The sequence below is a fragment of the Taudactylus pleione genome, unplaced genomic scaffold (assembly GCF_031769625.1).
Source record: "Taudactylus pleione unplaced genomic scaffold, aTauple2 ptg000038l, whole genome shotgun sequence".
NCBI lineage: Eukaryota > Metazoa > Chordata > Amphibia > Anura > Myobatrachidae > Taudactylus > Taudactylus pleione.
The window spans coordinates 3,793,811-3,811,619 of record NW_028284440.1 but is presented as its reverse complement, the minus strand read 5'-3'; the positions used below and the strand labels follow the sequence as shown (position 1 = coordinate 3,811,619).

Below are 17,809 nucleotides of genomic sequence, written 5' to 3'. Positions count from 1 at the left end.
GCGAATGAGTCTGATAGAGAGAGAAATGCGACACTCGTACATCTGTGTGCGAATGAGTCTGATAGAGAGAGAAATGCGACACTTGTACATCTGTGTGCGAATGAGTCTGGTAGAGAGAGATATGCGATACTCGTACATCTGTGTGCGAATGAGCCTGATAGAGAAATGCGACACTCGTACATCTGTGTGCGAATGAGTCTGATAGAGAGAAATGCGACACTCATACATCTGTGTGCGAATGAGTCTGATAGAGAGAAATGCGACACTCATACATCTGTGTGCGAATGAGTCTGATAGAGAGAGAAATGCGACACTTGTACATCTGTGTGCGAATGAGTCTGATAGAGAGAAATGAGACACTTGTACATCTGTGTGCGAATGAGTCTGATAGAGAGAGAAATGCGACACTTGTACATCTGTGTGCGAATGAGTCTGATAGAGAGAGAAATGCGACACTCGTACATCTGTGTGCGATTGAGTCTGATAGAGAGAGAAATGCGACACTCGTACATCTGTGTGCGAATGAGTCTGATAGAGAAATGCGACACTTGTACATCTGTGTGCGAATGAGTCTGGTAGAGAGAGATATGCGACACTCGTACATCTGTGTGCGAATGAGTCTGATAGAGAGAAATGCGACACTCATACATCTGTGTGCAAATGAGTCTGATAGAAAGAGAAATGCGACACTCGTACATCTGTGTGCGAATGAGTCTGATAGAGAGAGAAATGCGACACTCGTACATCTGTGTGCGAATGAGTCTGATAGAGACAGAAATGCGACACTCGTACATCTGTGTTCGAATGAGTCTGATAGAGAGAGAAATGTGACACTCGTACATCTGTGTGCGAATTAGTCTGATAGAGAGAGAAATGCGACACTCATACATCTGTGTGCGAATGAGTCTGATAGAGAAATGCGACACTCGTACATCTGTGTGCGAATGAGTCTGACAGAGAGAGAAATGCGACACTCGTACATCTGTGTGCGAATGAGTCTGGTAGAGAGAGATATGCGACACTCGTACATCTGTGTGCGAATGAGTCTGATAGAGAAAGAAATGCGACACTTGTACATCTGTGTGCGAATGAGTCTGATAGAGAGAGAAATGCGACACTCGTACATCTGTGTGCGAATGAGTCTGATGGAAAGAGAAATGCGACACTTGTACATCTGTGTGCGAATGAGTCTGATAGAGAGAAATGAGACACTTGTACATCTGTGTGCGAATGAGTCTGATAGAGAGAGAAATGCGACACTTGTACATCTGTGTGCAAATGAGTCTGATAGAGAGAGAAATGCGACACTCGTACATCTGTGTGCGAATGAGTCTGATAGAGAGAGAAATGCGACACTCGTACATCTGTGTGCGAATGAGTCTGATAGAGAGAGAAATGCGACACTTGTACATCTGTGTGCGAATGAGTCTGGTAGAGAGAGATATGCGATACTCGTACATCTGTGTGCGAATGAGCCTGATAGAGAAATGCGACACTCGTACATCTGTGTGCGAATGAGTCTGATAGAGAGAAATGCGACACTCATACATCTGTGTGCGAATGAGTCTGATAGAGAGAAATGCGACACTCATACATCTGTGTGCGAATGAGTCTGATAGAGAGAGAAATGCGACACTTGTACATCTGTGTGCGAATGAGTCTGATAGAGAGAAATGAGACACTTGTACATCTGTGTGCGAATGAGTCTGATAGAGAGAGAAATGCGACACTTGTACATCTGTGTGCGAATGAGTCTGATAGAGAGAGAAATGCGACACTCGTACATCTGTGTGCGATTGAGTCTGATAGAGAGAGAAATGCGACACTCGTACATCTGTGTGCGAATGAGTCTGATAGAGAAATGCGACACTTGTACATCTGTGTGCGAATGAGTCTGGTAGAGAGAGATATGCGACACTCGTACATCTGTGTGCGAATGAGTCTGATAGAGAAATGCGACACTCGTACATCTGTGGGCGAATGAGTCTGATAGAGAGAAATGCGACACTCATACATCTGTGTGCAAATGAGTCTGATAGAGAGAAATGCGACACTCATACATCTGTGTGCGAATGAGTCTGATAGAGAGAGAAATGCGACACTCATACATCTGTGTGCGAATGAGTCTGATAGAGAAATGTGACACTCGTACATCTGTGTGCGAATGAGTCTGATAGAGAAATGTGACACTCGTACATCTGTGTGCGAATGAGTCTGATAGAGAAATGCGACACTCGTACATCTGTGTGCGAGTGAGTCTGATAGAGAGAGAAATGCGACACACGTACGTCTGTGCGTGAATGAGTCTGAATCTGTATACAAAGTGCTACAATGCAACTGCCGCAGCTTTTTTTCACGCCAAGTTCCATGCTTCATCTACGACTTTGTACATACTGTATATAAAACTAATTCCTGTGCAGTTAATATTGTAGGGCGGCGTCTCTGGTACAGATTGGGTGGTGTTTTGCTGCGCCTGTGCAGTGAATAAGAAGCAAATTTAGAGTAAAAGTCACTACTCTACAACGCTCGGTGCGGTTCACTTGCGCAAGGCGTCTTGCACCACATGGCGTATTGAGGCTAGGTGTATGAGTATACATCTGTTGTAGGGCAGATAGGATAGAGCAGTGTCACACAGACCAAGGGAGTAAAGTACTTGAAGGAGTAAAGTGTTGTCCATGGTGTCTAAAGTAGTGGAGAGATCAAGTAGAATGAGCGAAGAGTAATAGCAACAAGAAGGTCGTTACTGATGCTAGTGGGAGCAGTTTTTATAGAGTTTAGATGACGAATGTCAGACTAAAGTGGATCTTATAGGCAGTGGGAGGAAAGCCAAGTAGTAAGGCGTTTGTGAACATTCCACTGTAGGGCAGGTGCATGTCTACTGCTGATGTCTGGTTACAAATATACACATTTTTTTACATGTACTCCGCTATGGAGCAATATACGCTCAATTTACTTCCAGCTCTGCAACAGCTCCAAATAGTCTTTTCTTGCCATTTATGAGTGCACATAAGTTAATATAAATTAGTGTTAAAAATGTAAGTATTAATATAAGCAAATATCACCCCCTAATTGGGAAACTGAGCATATGGTCATCTCTCAGATGCCCCCAATAAGCCTGTAGGTGCCTTTAGGTGGCAGAGCAGAGCACAATAGTATTGTGCAGTTGGCTAAGTGCACTATACCCAGAACAATTACAGAAAACAATCAAAGACTGATTAAAACAAACAAATCAAAAAGTTATATATTATCCTGAGTATCTTTTGGGAGGAGAAAGGATACAGGTTAAGTGGAAAGGATTTGTACAGGATATCAGACTTACAGCAAGAGTGAATGTTTAATTACACAAGATCAGCAGGTTTGTAAGGTCCATAGTTATGTGAACTTAATCAAGTAGTTTCCTTCCTTTTAGTGATTACGTCCTGTACTTAAGGGACATAGCTAAATACTTTTGAACAATGGATTGTACATGTAAATGCAATATGCTGAAAAGAGAAGTGATAACGTGCATGCTTACTCACTAACAAATGTGTGCGTGTTTTGTGGCCAACAGTGGGCAGGCAAGTTTTGTTTTTATTAGAGGTGAAATACTAAATATGAGCAATTAGCTAAATGTAGGTCCAGTTAAATCAAAATATTAAGACAAGTTTAATGTAAGACTAAATATTATCCATACTATACATTTCAGATTACAAATGTAATGTAACTTAACAGTAACAAATACTTCAGAACAAGAGAGTCTAAAACAAAATGATATAGTATAAATGATTAGGTTTCTAGTAGCAGATTTTGTGAACAATATACAGTAGCTATGCTGGGCTGGAATACATTCACCTACTAACAAGGCATCTCATGTAGGTGAGTGCCTACAAGGAAACATGTGCTCTTGAGGTCTCAGTAAAAACCTACTGTACCTAATCTCCATTATTAAAGTTTGCAGCAGCCATGAAAAGAGCGATCTGACTCCCAAATCAAATTAGCAATCAGTGATAGTCACTGGCAGTTCTTTAAATGAATAAAATATGTTTATGCAAGTAATTTAAATTATTCATAAAAGTGCTGCCAGGACAGTTAAGGTCACAACTGGAGCACACTCCTGTATGTACAGTACCTGAGTAATGTGCACATGCTACTTGATAGATTTATATGTATAATGCAAAATCATGTAGACACTTGTGCTATAGTAATATTTCCCGTATTTATTTAACATTTATTTATATAGTGCCAGCAGTTCTGTACACAGTGATAAAGGAAGACTAGGTATTCATATACTTAAAGGTAAATACACGAAACCTGAATTATGACAGAGAGCTAATTTTATTTACAGACAATTGGCAAATTGTAAATCAGTTCTAGCTAAAGTTTCATATAAGTACAGAAATGTGACCATTGTTCTTATACCAGTTTGTCTCTTTGTATTACAGTTCCATCCAGTGTAACTGGCGTTACAGTTAATAACTTTGGTCGGAGTGATCATCTTAGTATATCCTGGCTCCCGGCTGTCGGTGAAGTTGATACATATGTGGTCACATTAACTCATCAGGGTGACAGTCTTCCACCACTCACATTGTCAAAATCTATCACTGAGGGCTCCTTTGGCTCTTTGACCCCTGGACGATTATACAACGTGACTGTCACAACGCGGAGTGGAAAGTTTGAGAACTATTCTTTTAGCCAAGAGTGGACAGGTACAGACAAATATTATTGAATAGCAAAAAACATAGAATATATGGCAATTCATATATAGTGAAGTACTGTACTGCAATTTTTCAAAATTAACATAAGTTACATATTAATCATTAATTACTGAGTTCCAGACAATGCATAGAATAGTTATCATAAGGCTGTCAATGATTATTGATCTAGATCTATTTACTGCAAAATTAGGAACATGTTTTTCTAATTGTCACTTTATATATAATGAGGTTCAAATTCAGTCCGTGAGTGGGTTTTACAATTGTGGGTTACTGGTCTAGCTCTTAGTCTGTGGTTTTAGTATATGAGTATGGTGGTGGTTTACCAAGCATATTGACCATTTAGCAAGTTCAAGTAGTTTGGTTATCTACTGCTCGTGTTTAGGTCATGCAACGGATTCCAGCCTACTTTATAGTTTACCTTTATCTTTATATATTATATGTATAATTTATATTTTTGTATGTTAATTATCAAAAACTTTTTTTTCCCAGTTCCCTCTCCAGTTCAAGGACTAACTGTTACCAATGAAGCCAGGAGTGACTACCTGAAAGTATCCTGGCTGCGGGCTGTTGGAGACTTTGATCAATATAAAGTGACTATTAAGAACAACAATGGCTTTATTAAGACTGAATTAGTCAGCAAACTGGAAAACGAGTGTGTATTCACAAACCTTGTGCCAGGCCGACTCTACAGTATAACTGTTAGCACTAAAAGTGGAAAATATGAGAGCAGTGCCATGGCCAGTGGTAGAACCTGTAAGTGCAAATATACCTTAATATATTATATACTAATCATTTCTATTATTATTTATTATCAATATAATTTATGCATATAGTGGCTAAATATTATTGGACATCACCATGTCTTTCTCTTATCAGTCCCAGAGGCTGTGAAGAAGCTAACACTTGCAAGTAGAGGCAGCGAGGAGCTCCATGTGACATGGTCAAGAGCTGAAGGGGATGTTGATCGCTATGAGATTCAGCTACTTTTCAATGACATGAGGGTCCTCCCACTGATTACACTAAGTAACACAGCTGCTGAATACCAATTCATCTCCCTCATTCCTGGTCGCCTTTACAAAATAGTTGTGTTGACATTTAGTGGTGATGCCCAGAGATCAACATTTGTGGAGGGATTAACAGGTATGTATCTGACATACAAGTTACACTTTTTAAATAAAATGAATCATTTACCCTAGTAACATTTGTATTACCAAATAGTCAAAGTGCAGTACTAAATGAAATCACTAAAGTACTATTATAAATTATTCATTGTTTGAAAGATTATCACAGTTATACTGTATATAAAAACTTTCCAGTCTCATAAATAAAGACCATAGCTACAGTATATTGAATACAGACACTTCTAAAGATAATATAACAGAGCATAGAACAAAAGACAAACTTGACAAACAGACTTTTCACCAGAGCATAAAACAATAAGACTGTAATACATAATATGCTATGTGCCCAATAGAGCTCTATAGTATGCAATATATAAACAAACTTAGATATACTGTATAAATATATAGGGGCAGATTCTGATTTGGGAGCAAATCAAAAAAAGAGCAAATAACTTTGTACCTTGGCAAAACCATGCTGCACTGCAGGTGGGGCAGATAGATTTGGGAGGGATGTGTCCAAACTCAAGTCTAAATTGCAGTGTAAAAATTAGGGATGTGCAGGCTCGGATTAGTTCGGATTTTCCCGTCAAATTCTGATTTTTTTTTTTCCCGCCAAATCGGCTCTCAGAAAGAGGCAAAATTGCATCTTTCATGGACAAACATCATCCTTCATGGACTTGTCCAGGAATGATGATGTTTGTCCATGAAAGATGACGGTTTGCCACTTTCTGAGACCCAAGTTTTGGCGGGAAAAATCCGAATTTGGCAGGAGAATCCGAATAATCCGAGCCTGCACATCCCTAGTAAAAATAAAGCTGTCCAACATTTGTGGGCTACATGCAAAAGCAGCCAGTATTTACCCTGCATGCAATTTTTTTTTGTATGTATTTGCACCCCTTACATTACAACATGGTTTGTTGCAGATGCTTGCCTTTTAGCTTTGCTCCCACCTTGAAATCAGGCCCATAATATTAATATGTGTATAAATTCCCAGAAATAATATCTTTATACACAGTTTTAATGTATTTTCTTATAATCAGTGAAATCTGATGGCATCACTTCTGTTTATTTTAATTTTAACTAATAAGACCGTAACTGTTAATTGTTTCAGATATGTAAAATTATACAAATGCTTCTGTATTTAACTTTTATTTGCTTTTTCGTATCAGTTCCTAGTGCTGTTAAGAATATTCATATTTCTTCTAATGGAATGACAAACAGTCTAAAAGTGAACTGGACACCTGGTGGAGGTGATGTAGATTCATACACTGTGACAATCTTCTGTCAGAACTATCAGATTGAATCTCAGACTATATCAAAGCACATATATGAACATATCTTCAACAATCTGGATCCAGGAGAGCAGTACAGGGTTGCAGTGCAGACAAATAGTGGAGGTTTACACAAAAACTTGACATCCTTTGGACGAACAAGTAAGGCAATGTTCTACAGAATCTTAGATTAATAAAATACAATATATGTTTAAGATAGTTCAATATATGGGGTGTCTTTTATTTTATATTACAGTGCCTGCTGGAGTTCATAGGTTGTCAGCAGATAATGTGTACAACAGCCACTTGTTGGTGGTCAGCTGGCAAAGTGCACCAGGCATTGCAGACAGATATGACCTCCTTCTCCTTAATGACCAAGGGGTACTTATAATTAATAAATCTGTGCCAGCCACTACAAAATCTCACAAGTTTGAAGACCTAATCCCAGGAAAAAAGTACAGGATCCGTGTGTTCACAGTCAGCGGTGGTCTTTTCAGCACTGCAGAAGAAACAGAAGCACGAACAGGTAACTGACAATTATTACTCTTGCTATTTTTAATAACAACAAAAACAGTTAATTATATAGTGCCAGCATAATTTGCAGTGCTTTACAATTGTAAGCAAACACAGTAATGAAACAAAACTATATTAACAAACAGACAAGGTAAGAGGACTGCTCGCAGGATTAAAAGAAGAATACATAAGTTTGAGTGAACTGTGTAGAGGAATGCCAATCAGGTAGAATGGCCTACATTACTCTAAGGAGAGTAAAATCCTGGTTAAAAATATTGATATGCTTTCCTAACGAGGGGAGTTTCCAGGGAGCACTTGAAGGTTCAAAAGCTAGAGGAAAGTCTTGTTATCTGAGGGATGGAATTTTACAGAGTTGATGCAGTTTGAATAAACTCCTGTAATTGGGAATGAGGGGACATCCAAGATGAAATGGCATAATGACATTAGATAGATAGATAGATAGATAGATAGATAGATAGATAGATAGATAGATAGATAGATAGATAGATACATATGGTTGTCATCCATATAGAAGTGATACTGAAATTCAAAGAAGTTTTCCATGAGTAGTGGTATATAAATCTAGATTTTATTTATTCACTAACATTTATTTACATGCACCAGCACCATTCTCCACAGTGCTTTACAATTGTGGTAAACCCAGTAATAAAACACAGATTGGGTACTACAACCAGAAAGAGCTCGTTCCTAGAACTGAGCCTAGGACTGTGACTTGTGGTACCCCAAGTAGAGACATATAACAACCATGGCAGCATCCAGGTACCAGATAACGACTACACAACATGATCGAATCTCTTTAGGGTCACCTCATCATCATTATTCATATTATTCATAACTCCTCATTAATGATCAACTCATCTGTATTCTACTATGTACTGAAGTTGATTGTTTCTACAGTGATTATTTACTAACAAAGTGCAAATAAGCAGTAACTACAGCTAGATAATAGTTTTTGATGCCATAGAATGAGAGTTAGATAAGTAGGATCCCCTAACAATACAGAAGAGGGATTAGAAGACACGGTCAAAGTGTTTAGGAAATATTGTGATTTCAAATACACCTCTATATAACACAGAGTTCAGACATTCAAATTGTTAGTTGCATTCTTGCATACAATCGCAGAACAAAACCATTAAGCATCCTTTTTTTAAACAAACATGTAATAAATTATTATTATTATTATTATTATTATTATTATTATTATTATTATTATTATGCTATAATGGTATAACAGATTTTATTAACTGATGCATTTAACTCCAGTCCCAGCTGCAGTGACCAGTCTAAAAATCACAGGGAACAGCACAGAAGCGCTGTCTTTCACATGGATTAGTTCAGAAGGAGAGCTGGACAACTATGACATCTTCCTGTACAACCCAGACAACACTCTACAGGACAGGAAGTCTGGTAACCATGTTCTCCGCCACTGCTCATTCCAGGGGTTGCTGCCTGGCCGCCTCTACAAAATGGTCATTGTTACTCACAGTGGATCGCTGACAAATGAGTGTTCAATTTATGGGAGGACAGGTAATGATTGTGTTCAGTACCTCTTGACATTCATATTAATATAAAAATGTGTCTTTTTCCACAAGATTTTATTAGAAGTTGGCATGTATAGGATGCTAGCAATTTTAATAGTGTAATACAGGAGCCTTTAAAACACTTCTTTGGTATACCTTGGCAAATTCCTAATTATCCTCTCCACATGCACTTAGTTATTACAGTCCCTCCTGCTTATTAATACCCCTTTTAGTCATAAACCGCAGTTTTAACCCGGCTCGGATCCTGGACACTGAACACAGGTTGAAGCCGGGGTTTCAGTACTCACCTCCTTTCATATGTGGGTGATGGACTTGGGTTATTTTCTGGGCTCCTCACACTGGACTCAGTTCTTCCAGTGATCTGGGTCTTCCGTCTAACAATGGATGCTTTCAGATCATGTCATCTCCAAGCGCTACTGTGCCTGCCAATCAAGTCCTTTTAGGCATGACCCGAGTCATCAAGACCTGGGTTATGCCTTTCAGACATAAGCTGAGGCAGTGACATGGGTTGCAAATCCTGGGAATAACCGTGGTCGATTGCAGGGTCGCGGACCCAGGAATATCAACCCGGATCAGATCCTTTCTGACATAACCAGGCATAAGGGAGAGAAAGAGAGTAGACTCTTTTTCTGGGGCACTCCTAATGTTTATATTGTTTATCTTAAAATATCACTTTTAATTATGTTATTTTAAAATATCTCTCTCTAACAACCATAGATCATGTTCAATTTTCCTTTACTTATTTCACATAATGGGATTATAGCATGTGTCATCTCGGTGTAGCATTAATAGGTCACCATGCGGGTCCGCGTGTGTAGCATGCCACCACAGGATCTCTAGTTATTCCAAAGTGAAAATTATTATTACTTACACATACATACATTCAAATATCAAAAAAGTTAAAAAAGTATATAGGCGAAAATATATAGGCAATAGAAAAAGAGCTGGTTCACACAATATCATGTGTCAACTCGAAGTAGACATCACAGCAATGATTATAGCTCTTAAAAGATAAGTTCACTCCTGATTTCTACAGATGATCAGGATAGATACATAAGATTATCCAAATAATATATGTTCTGACACCAGTTATTACCAATGTGATAAAATGCTCTTTCAGTTCAGATCATAAATACAATGTTAGGTAGATATATAATTGCACTGTAGAAGATTCATGCCCAGTATTAATACTGATTACAATATAAAACCAGGTCTATCCCAAGATCTTTTGTGTTTGATCCTGATTGGTGTTAATATGGTACACAGAGACATAACCAGGACCTGGGTTGATTCGCCGTGCCCTGGTAAATTCCCGGGTTTTTGCTTATGTCTGAGAGGGGTATTAGAGTACTTGTCTGGAAATAAAAACATAATCTGTGGGGAAGAGAGACAAAGATATCCCTGTTTTACTAGTATATATTTTAATAATTTCAATTGGTGTTTTCACTTAACAGTTCCAGCCCCGGTGAGCTCTCTGCAAACATCAGAAACAAATGCATCTGATAATCTGCTGTTTAGATGGACCCTAGCGCTGGGAGATGTGGATATGTATGAACTGATACTATATAATCCTAATGGTACACAGAAAGAAAGGTTCCAAGGAAAGGATCTAAGTGCATGCTTTTTCCAGAAACTGGTTCCTGGAAGGTTGTACAAGCTGGTGATAGTAACACACAGCGGTGACCTAACTAATAGAGCTACTGCCGAAGCAAGAACAGGTACTTATAAAATGAAAGTTATAATTAGCAGGTACCATTACTAATCTCTCAACCCGTTCCTCGCAACTTCCTTACAGCTCCTTAGTCTGCTAAACAGAGATTATAAACAACTGACCATATAAACATACAGGCTATACCTTCCACATACTTACAGGTCTTCTCTTGTTTTATTTCATATCCGTTTGTACAATTATTCTAACGGTCATTTACTAACACAACATATGTGAATAACAGCATATTTAATTTTGTGCAAATACACCTACACTTTGTGCACACAAAGGGTCTTATTCAGAGCCGCTCGTAAGCGGCCGTTCACTCATTCTGAGCGATGTTCGCACATCTGCGCATGCGTACGGATTGTAATACGCATGCGCGAACCAGTCAGTGCGGCCGAAAATCGTGTGCTCGCTAAATAGCGAATGCCTGCTATTTTGAGTGACAGGAGGAGGCGTATGTGGGTGGTAACAGGGGAAGGGGCTTGAAAACGGGGAGTGGAGATCAGAACGTAGGCGTGCTTAAAGGTCAAAACGGGCGTTTTATGGGTGTGCATAATTAAAACAGCAGCGTCATCGACCACGTCACTTGGTTATTTTATTGTCAGAACTGCTCGCAAGATTGTGGTAGGAAAAACCAACCACAAGAATAGCGAGCAGTTCATACGCTGTTCGATGTACTCGATTAATCTATTAAATAGCGGACATGATGTATGGTGCGAGCGGCCAGGGGGCGTGTTTTTCAAAAAAATGACCGCATGTTTTGTTCGCTATTTCAGACATAGAGGCGGCAACAGACCGCAAAGAGCAAACGGTTCATTTAAATAGCCACCCCCTTTATCAGTACAACCGTCCGCAAATAGCGTCCGGCTCTGAATCAGGCCCAAAGGTAGACAGCCACAGTTCTCATTTGGGAAGTGCTTCTCAGGTGCACCATCTGTCCATTAAGCATCTAAAACATGATTCTCATTTGCAGAGGTCAACCAAGTTAGTTGCGAGTTCCTTGCACCCGCGAGTTAGTCCAGCTGCATAGTGCACTTACGGTAGCTCCAAACTCACACATTTCTGTTTTCAGCACCATGTGTAAGTCCAGGATGACAATGGGTCATGAGGGCTGGAAATTGCTGTGTGGTTGCTGGCGTTTGTATGGCATTCAAATGGCAGTTCGCACCTAATTGGATTTAACCCTTTAGTGTTGATTAGATATCATAAAAAGAGATGGCTATAACATGACCCATACAAATGTGCTAGTACTTTTCTATCTATGACTGGCTATTATATCACATTATACAAAAAATGTTAACAATTCATGTAAAATACAGTTAAAGTAAATGGTATGATAGCTGTAGTGAATTAATAGCATAATGCTAGATATGAATACTACTATTTGAAAGGGGGTTAAACACTCATCTTTTCAGCAATCACTTTAATGGCCCAGATGTATGAAATGCTGATGGGATTATCCCTAAGATTGTTCCAAAAGAAATTGGTAAATGGTAAAAAATGCTATAGAGTTTATAACTTTTGTGTGGTTTTTATACATTTAATCTGATGTTTCAAAACCGCAAATTGTTACTGGGTATTTTGTATATAATCTGACTGCTTGCGCCAACAACACAATGCAAGCTGATGTATTACACTTTGTATGATCTTTGTTAAGGTCAAAGGATATAAATTGGATTTAGTACCCAGAAGGGACATGTTAATTAGACTCTTTAATAGTTGTTAAATTGTTGTTGAACTTCTGGCTTGAAGTGAATGATTAACTGTGCTTCTACACTACAGGATCAATTGTTCTTAATATAAACCAATGTTAATGTGTGTTCTAATTAAATGTAGATATTATTTAGGATTAATAGACACCGTCTCTGTTCCTCTTAATAATAAATTAAATAATTATAATATATATTCTTTCTTTTGAAAGCTCCACAACCACCAGCTTTATTGTCATTTGCTGATGTAAAGAATACCTCTGTGTCTATAACATGGCAGAGCCCTCCAGAGTGGACAGACTATGATGACTTTGAAATTCAGTGGGCACCCACAGACCCACTGGTTGTTTTTAACCCTTATAACATTGGCAAGTCTGGTGGACGAATTATTACTGGCCTTCGACCAGGGCGCCTCTATAAGTTCAATGTAAGAAGTGTCAGTGGTAATGTGAAGAAGATGCTAAGTGTTCCTATTATGGGTACTGTGAGAACAAGTAAGACATTTTTTTAAACTGATTTGTGTCTGTAATATAAAATATCTGAAACCGAAAAGTTACTGTGTTTTCCTGTTATCTGGAGCCTATGTATTATGCACTGTACAAGTGCACCACAATGTACTGTAAAATACAAAATTGCCCTATTTTTCTACCATTGCACCTGTTGTTGTTTTTCTTCGTAAAAAAAGTTGTAGATTGAGACTGCTCACTGAGCTGGATTGTATAGTGGGCGGATAAGGTGGTTAGTGGTTATTTAATGGCTTTGTGCATAGTGTGAGCTTTTAAGGTGCATTTTGCAATGAGAAATTAATCAACTATCATTGATTTTTGTTTGTAGAACCTGACAAGATACAACATCTTCACTGCCGACCTCAGAATTCCACTGCTATTACCTGTGCATGGACACCCCCAGATTCTGACTTTGATGGGTATAGCATTGAATATAAAAAGAACGGCACTGTGGAGTTCTCCAGAAGGGTTGAAAAACACACATCGATGCTCACAATCATGCATCTTGAACCACACAAGAGATATGTTGTATCTATAAAAGTGCATTCTGCAGATATGATAAGCCAGGTGGTAGAAGACAGCACCATAACCATGATTGATTGTAAGTACTGCTCATGAAGTATCAGGGAATTGTAAATGCTTAGTACTGTTATAACGCAGCGAGTGATCTATTTAGGACCTTGCACTATAAAAATGTAAATAATATTTTTTATGTGATATATATTTGGAATAAACCTGTATATATTGCACATTTTTTAAATAAAAATCAAATTGGTATAAAGTGTTTTCTTATTTTTAAATCATTTTTGTTCATTAAAATACATTTATTTGCTTTTTTCTAGGCCCTCCACCACCACCTATTCATATCAGAGTGAATAAAAAAGATACATTAATTAGCAAGTCATCAATCCACTTTAGTTTTAATTGCAGCTGGTTCAGTGACACCAATGGAGCTGTGAAATACTTCACTGTGATTGTGTCAGAAGCAGATGGTAAGCCTATATTAATTCCCATTTTTCTTCATATGAGGGCTACATCTATCTCTAAGATATACTTACAAAGCAGCATATGGCGACCAGCTGGGCATGATGACCAGAGCATTTTTAATAAAGTTATTGTTAACATGAGTGATAGGATGCTGAAGCTTTGAGTAACACTACTACTACTTCCAGATTTGTAACAGGGTAAATAGAGAAATGGAATAAAACAAGGCATCACTTTTGGAAGGGGGCAGACTGAAAGGTAACATAAGAAAGATTCATTTGTACATAAATGGTGATAGATCCATGGAATAGTCTACTAGCAATTGGTGGAGACTCATATAGTCATAAAACTCAGGCATGAATAGGATAAGTATATGGCTATTGTTAAGAAGTATACATAAAATATTAAGAAATGGCAGTCTAGTAGGACATGTAGGTTCTCTTCTGCTATCAAATTCTGTATTAGTATGTATTATTTAATTACGTTTTATACCCATGTGAATAATGAGCCTCATTTAGAGTTGAATTTATGTCCATATATGTAGAGTAAATATACAATTTCCGTACTGTGCACATGCATCAAATATGTCCATATATAGATTGAGCATATCTTAAACTTTCAGCTTCTAAAGGCTGAAGAGACAGAAAAGGGGTAAGTTGAGTACAATAAGGATACAATAAGGATGTCTATATGTCAGTGAGGCACGTCCCCTATAGATGCAACCAAATGAACCTTCAATGCATTAAAAGATATGCCTTTTGTGGGAACCAGAGGCCTGTTGTAAAGATATGTGATAATAATGATGACACCATCAGCACTATATAGCTGTTTGTGATTAGCTGTTTGCATATATACCCCTCCAGTTGACAGTACTGCATTCATTATCATCATATCTATAAGTGGAATACAGCCATCTGATTTTATGTATGTACATTTGGACTACTGCAGGGAAGACATCCATTATTGTATCTATAAAGTGATAAAAGACAGATGAGGCGTGTTGGAAGTTTATTACATATTACATGTAACATGTATTTCTAAAACTGGCAAAACACTATTCTCTCTTGTGTATGTGACACTTAGTTAAATTATATTGTCTACAAATGGGGTAATGTGACTTTTACTACTTTTACTACTAACACTGTCAAGCCACATCTCTGCAGTGTTTTGTGGAATAAGCATACTCAGGGGGGAATTAAATAAGACCTGATCATTTTTCAGCCAAATAAAACAGGATTTTAACGCTTGAATTCCCTTTGGGCAATTCAATCAGATCCCGTTTTATTCCCCCCCCCCCCCCCCCAAAAAAAAAAATTATTTGTTTTTGGGAGGATACACATAGGATCTGTGACAGTATGAGTTCAAGTATTTTTGGGAGAGGATATGCAACTGTGTTGTATTGAGATCTAAGTGGTCATTAAGTTTATGTAGCTGATTGAAGGAAACAAATTATTTTAGTTTACTTGCTTTACAATTGTTTCATTTATCTTAGACAATGAAAATCTGAAGCCAGACCCAATTCACCCCTTGCCAACATACACCGATTACAAAAGGAACAGCTCCATTAAAGTCTATCAGACAAACTACTTTGCAAGCAGATGTGCTGAAACTCATGACTACAGCATCCAAACATTTAAAATTAAACTGGGTGGTGAAATGGAAAACTTGGGAGGAAAGTGTGAACTAGATCAAAAGAAATTCTGTGATGGCCCTTTGAAACCCAGGACATCCTACAGGTTAGTAATATAGCAATGATGAGGTATTGGCTGACCAATGTGTGCATGGTGCACCTCGCTGGCCAAATGATCACATGTAAGAAATAAGAAATATGATATAGGCATGTGAAAGGGTCATAAGGAAAGATGGCCATGGCACAGAGCACATACTGTATTTGGTCAAATATATTACTGTACACTAGGAGGGTACACTCTTCACATATATATATATATATATATATAATATATATATATATATATATATATATATTTATGCACCTGACTATATATATATATATATATATATATATATTTGTTAGGCAGCTTTCTTGTATTTCAATGCTTTTAGTAATTCTATAAGGTAGGTTTTGTGAACTGTGCACCTTTCCTATTACACTTATGTCACATTTTATTCCTATTATTCCTATTACACAGTGATGCTCAGTAAAGTATAGTTATGTATTGTCCATGGACAATTCTTGAACATATAGTGTTGTCTGTGCTAGTCAAGGACATTTTGAAGCAGTGATGAACATAATGGTTCATTCCCTTCATCTTAAACACACAGTTATTCCATAACTCAACATTATTTCAAAGAAATAGTAATATTAATGTGTTCTTGGTGCACTGTTGCAAGCAGTCAAACTAAAATGTGTTATTTTGTGACATAACGTATTCAGCATCTTTTATAGTTGCCAATTGACAGATGTAGTATCAGAAGAAGTTGGTGAAGATACTTAAGAAATGTACATTCTTTCTGATATCCTCTATCAGTGTACCAACACATGTCACTGGTTTGTAGAGTGGGTGCTAGTATGTATTTGCTCAAATATTAAGGGGATGATCAAATGTCCCAGATTCAATAAATGTTTCTCCCCATTGCAGTAGGCCGACTCTGCTCACACCTCCACAGGCCATCACCTAAACATGTTCCAGCAACTTCCGCTGCCCCATAATATTTAACTGCTTAACACTTCAATGCAACAATCCCATGAAAGTATTACTATTGTAGGCTAATAGAAGAATCTTCATATTTATCATTTCACCTTTGGTTTTGTTTTTTCAAGTCGCTATTAATGAGTGTGATTCAATTCAGCGCAATTTGAATAGTGCCAGGAAGGTGTTCCCAGAGCTATCCAATTGACCGCGCTGTGCCCTGCACTTAGTCGGGAGATGTCGATTAGCATGCTGGGTATTAAGTAAAGGTAACCAGCATTCTCCAACTTAAGTGCCGGTCACGATGCTGTTAGCGCATGCGCTATGCCGGAAAGCACTATCGTAGCCCTAGCGCAGTCGGATTTCTGGTCGCACCTCAGGGGGGTGCAAGCAGAAATAATCTAGTCAGGAGTTTACAGCATGGTCAATTGAATAGCTCCAGGGTATGTAGTCGGCATCCCAGGACACACAATGCTGGCAGTCAAAATCCTGGTGCTGGAAACCCAACAGCAGTCAGAATACTGGCTCCAGAATCTTGATGTCTGTGATCTTGATGGTGAATGTTAGGGTTAGAGGGAGGCTTAGGGGATGGTTCAAGATTAGGAGAGGATTAGGGTTAGGCACTAGGGGGAGGGTAAGGAATAGGCTGCTGGAGGGAAGTGTTAGGGTTAGGCTGCAGGGAGGAGGGGACAATCAAGGCTAGGCTGCCAAAGGGGAAGGTTAGGGTTAGGCTGCGGGAGGGGTGGGTTAGGGTTAGAATGCTTACCTGCATGCACCGGGATTTCCACCATCGGAATTTTGCTACCGGGTTTCTGACCATCTACATTATTAGTGCCAGGATCGCGTACCCATCCTGCACTGGTAACTCCTTCCCGGAACTAATCAACTTTGCGCAGAATTGAAGAACCCCCCAATGGTTGAGAATTATTCAGATTTATCAGTGTCATGGACTATCACAGCAACTACAGTCATATTACACATGATGTAGTTTGTAAAACCCCTCTTACTGTAGCTCTGTTTACACTGTGACATCCTCCTCTACTGTCTTTACATGACATGCTTAAAGTCTGCTCTGTGCATTATG

The 17,809-nt window shown here is 38.4% G+C and overlaps 1 protein-coding gene across 1 annotated transcript in view; it reads left to right on the top strand.

Moving 5' to 3' along the window:
* PTPRB (protein tyrosine phosphatase receptor type B) overlaps positions 1-17,809 on the top strand; it is a 141,610-nt gene that overhangs the window by 72,748 nt on the left and 51,053 nt on the right. The window contains exons 11-21 of the mRNA XM_088452567.1: positions 4,422-4,685; positions 5,184-5,447; positions 5,571-5,834; positions 6,985-7,248; positions 7,343-7,612; positions 8,884-9,147; positions 10,616-10,879; positions 12,797-13,078; positions 13,419-13,691; positions 13,933-14,082; positions 15,567-15,810. Of these exons, the coding sequence (XP_088308693.1) occupies positions 4,422-4,685; positions 5,184-5,447; positions 5,571-5,834; positions 6,985-7,248; positions 7,343-7,612; positions 8,884-9,147; positions 10,616-10,879; positions 12,797-13,078; positions 13,419-13,691; positions 13,933-14,082; positions 15,567-15,810 (2,803 nt within the window). The remainder of the gene's footprint in view (positions 1-4,421; positions 4,686-5,183; positions 5,448-5,570; positions 5,835-6,984; positions 7,249-7,342; positions 7,613-8,883; positions 9,148-10,615; positions 10,880-12,796; positions 13,079-13,418; positions 13,692-13,932; positions 14,083-15,566; positions 15,811-17,809) is intronic.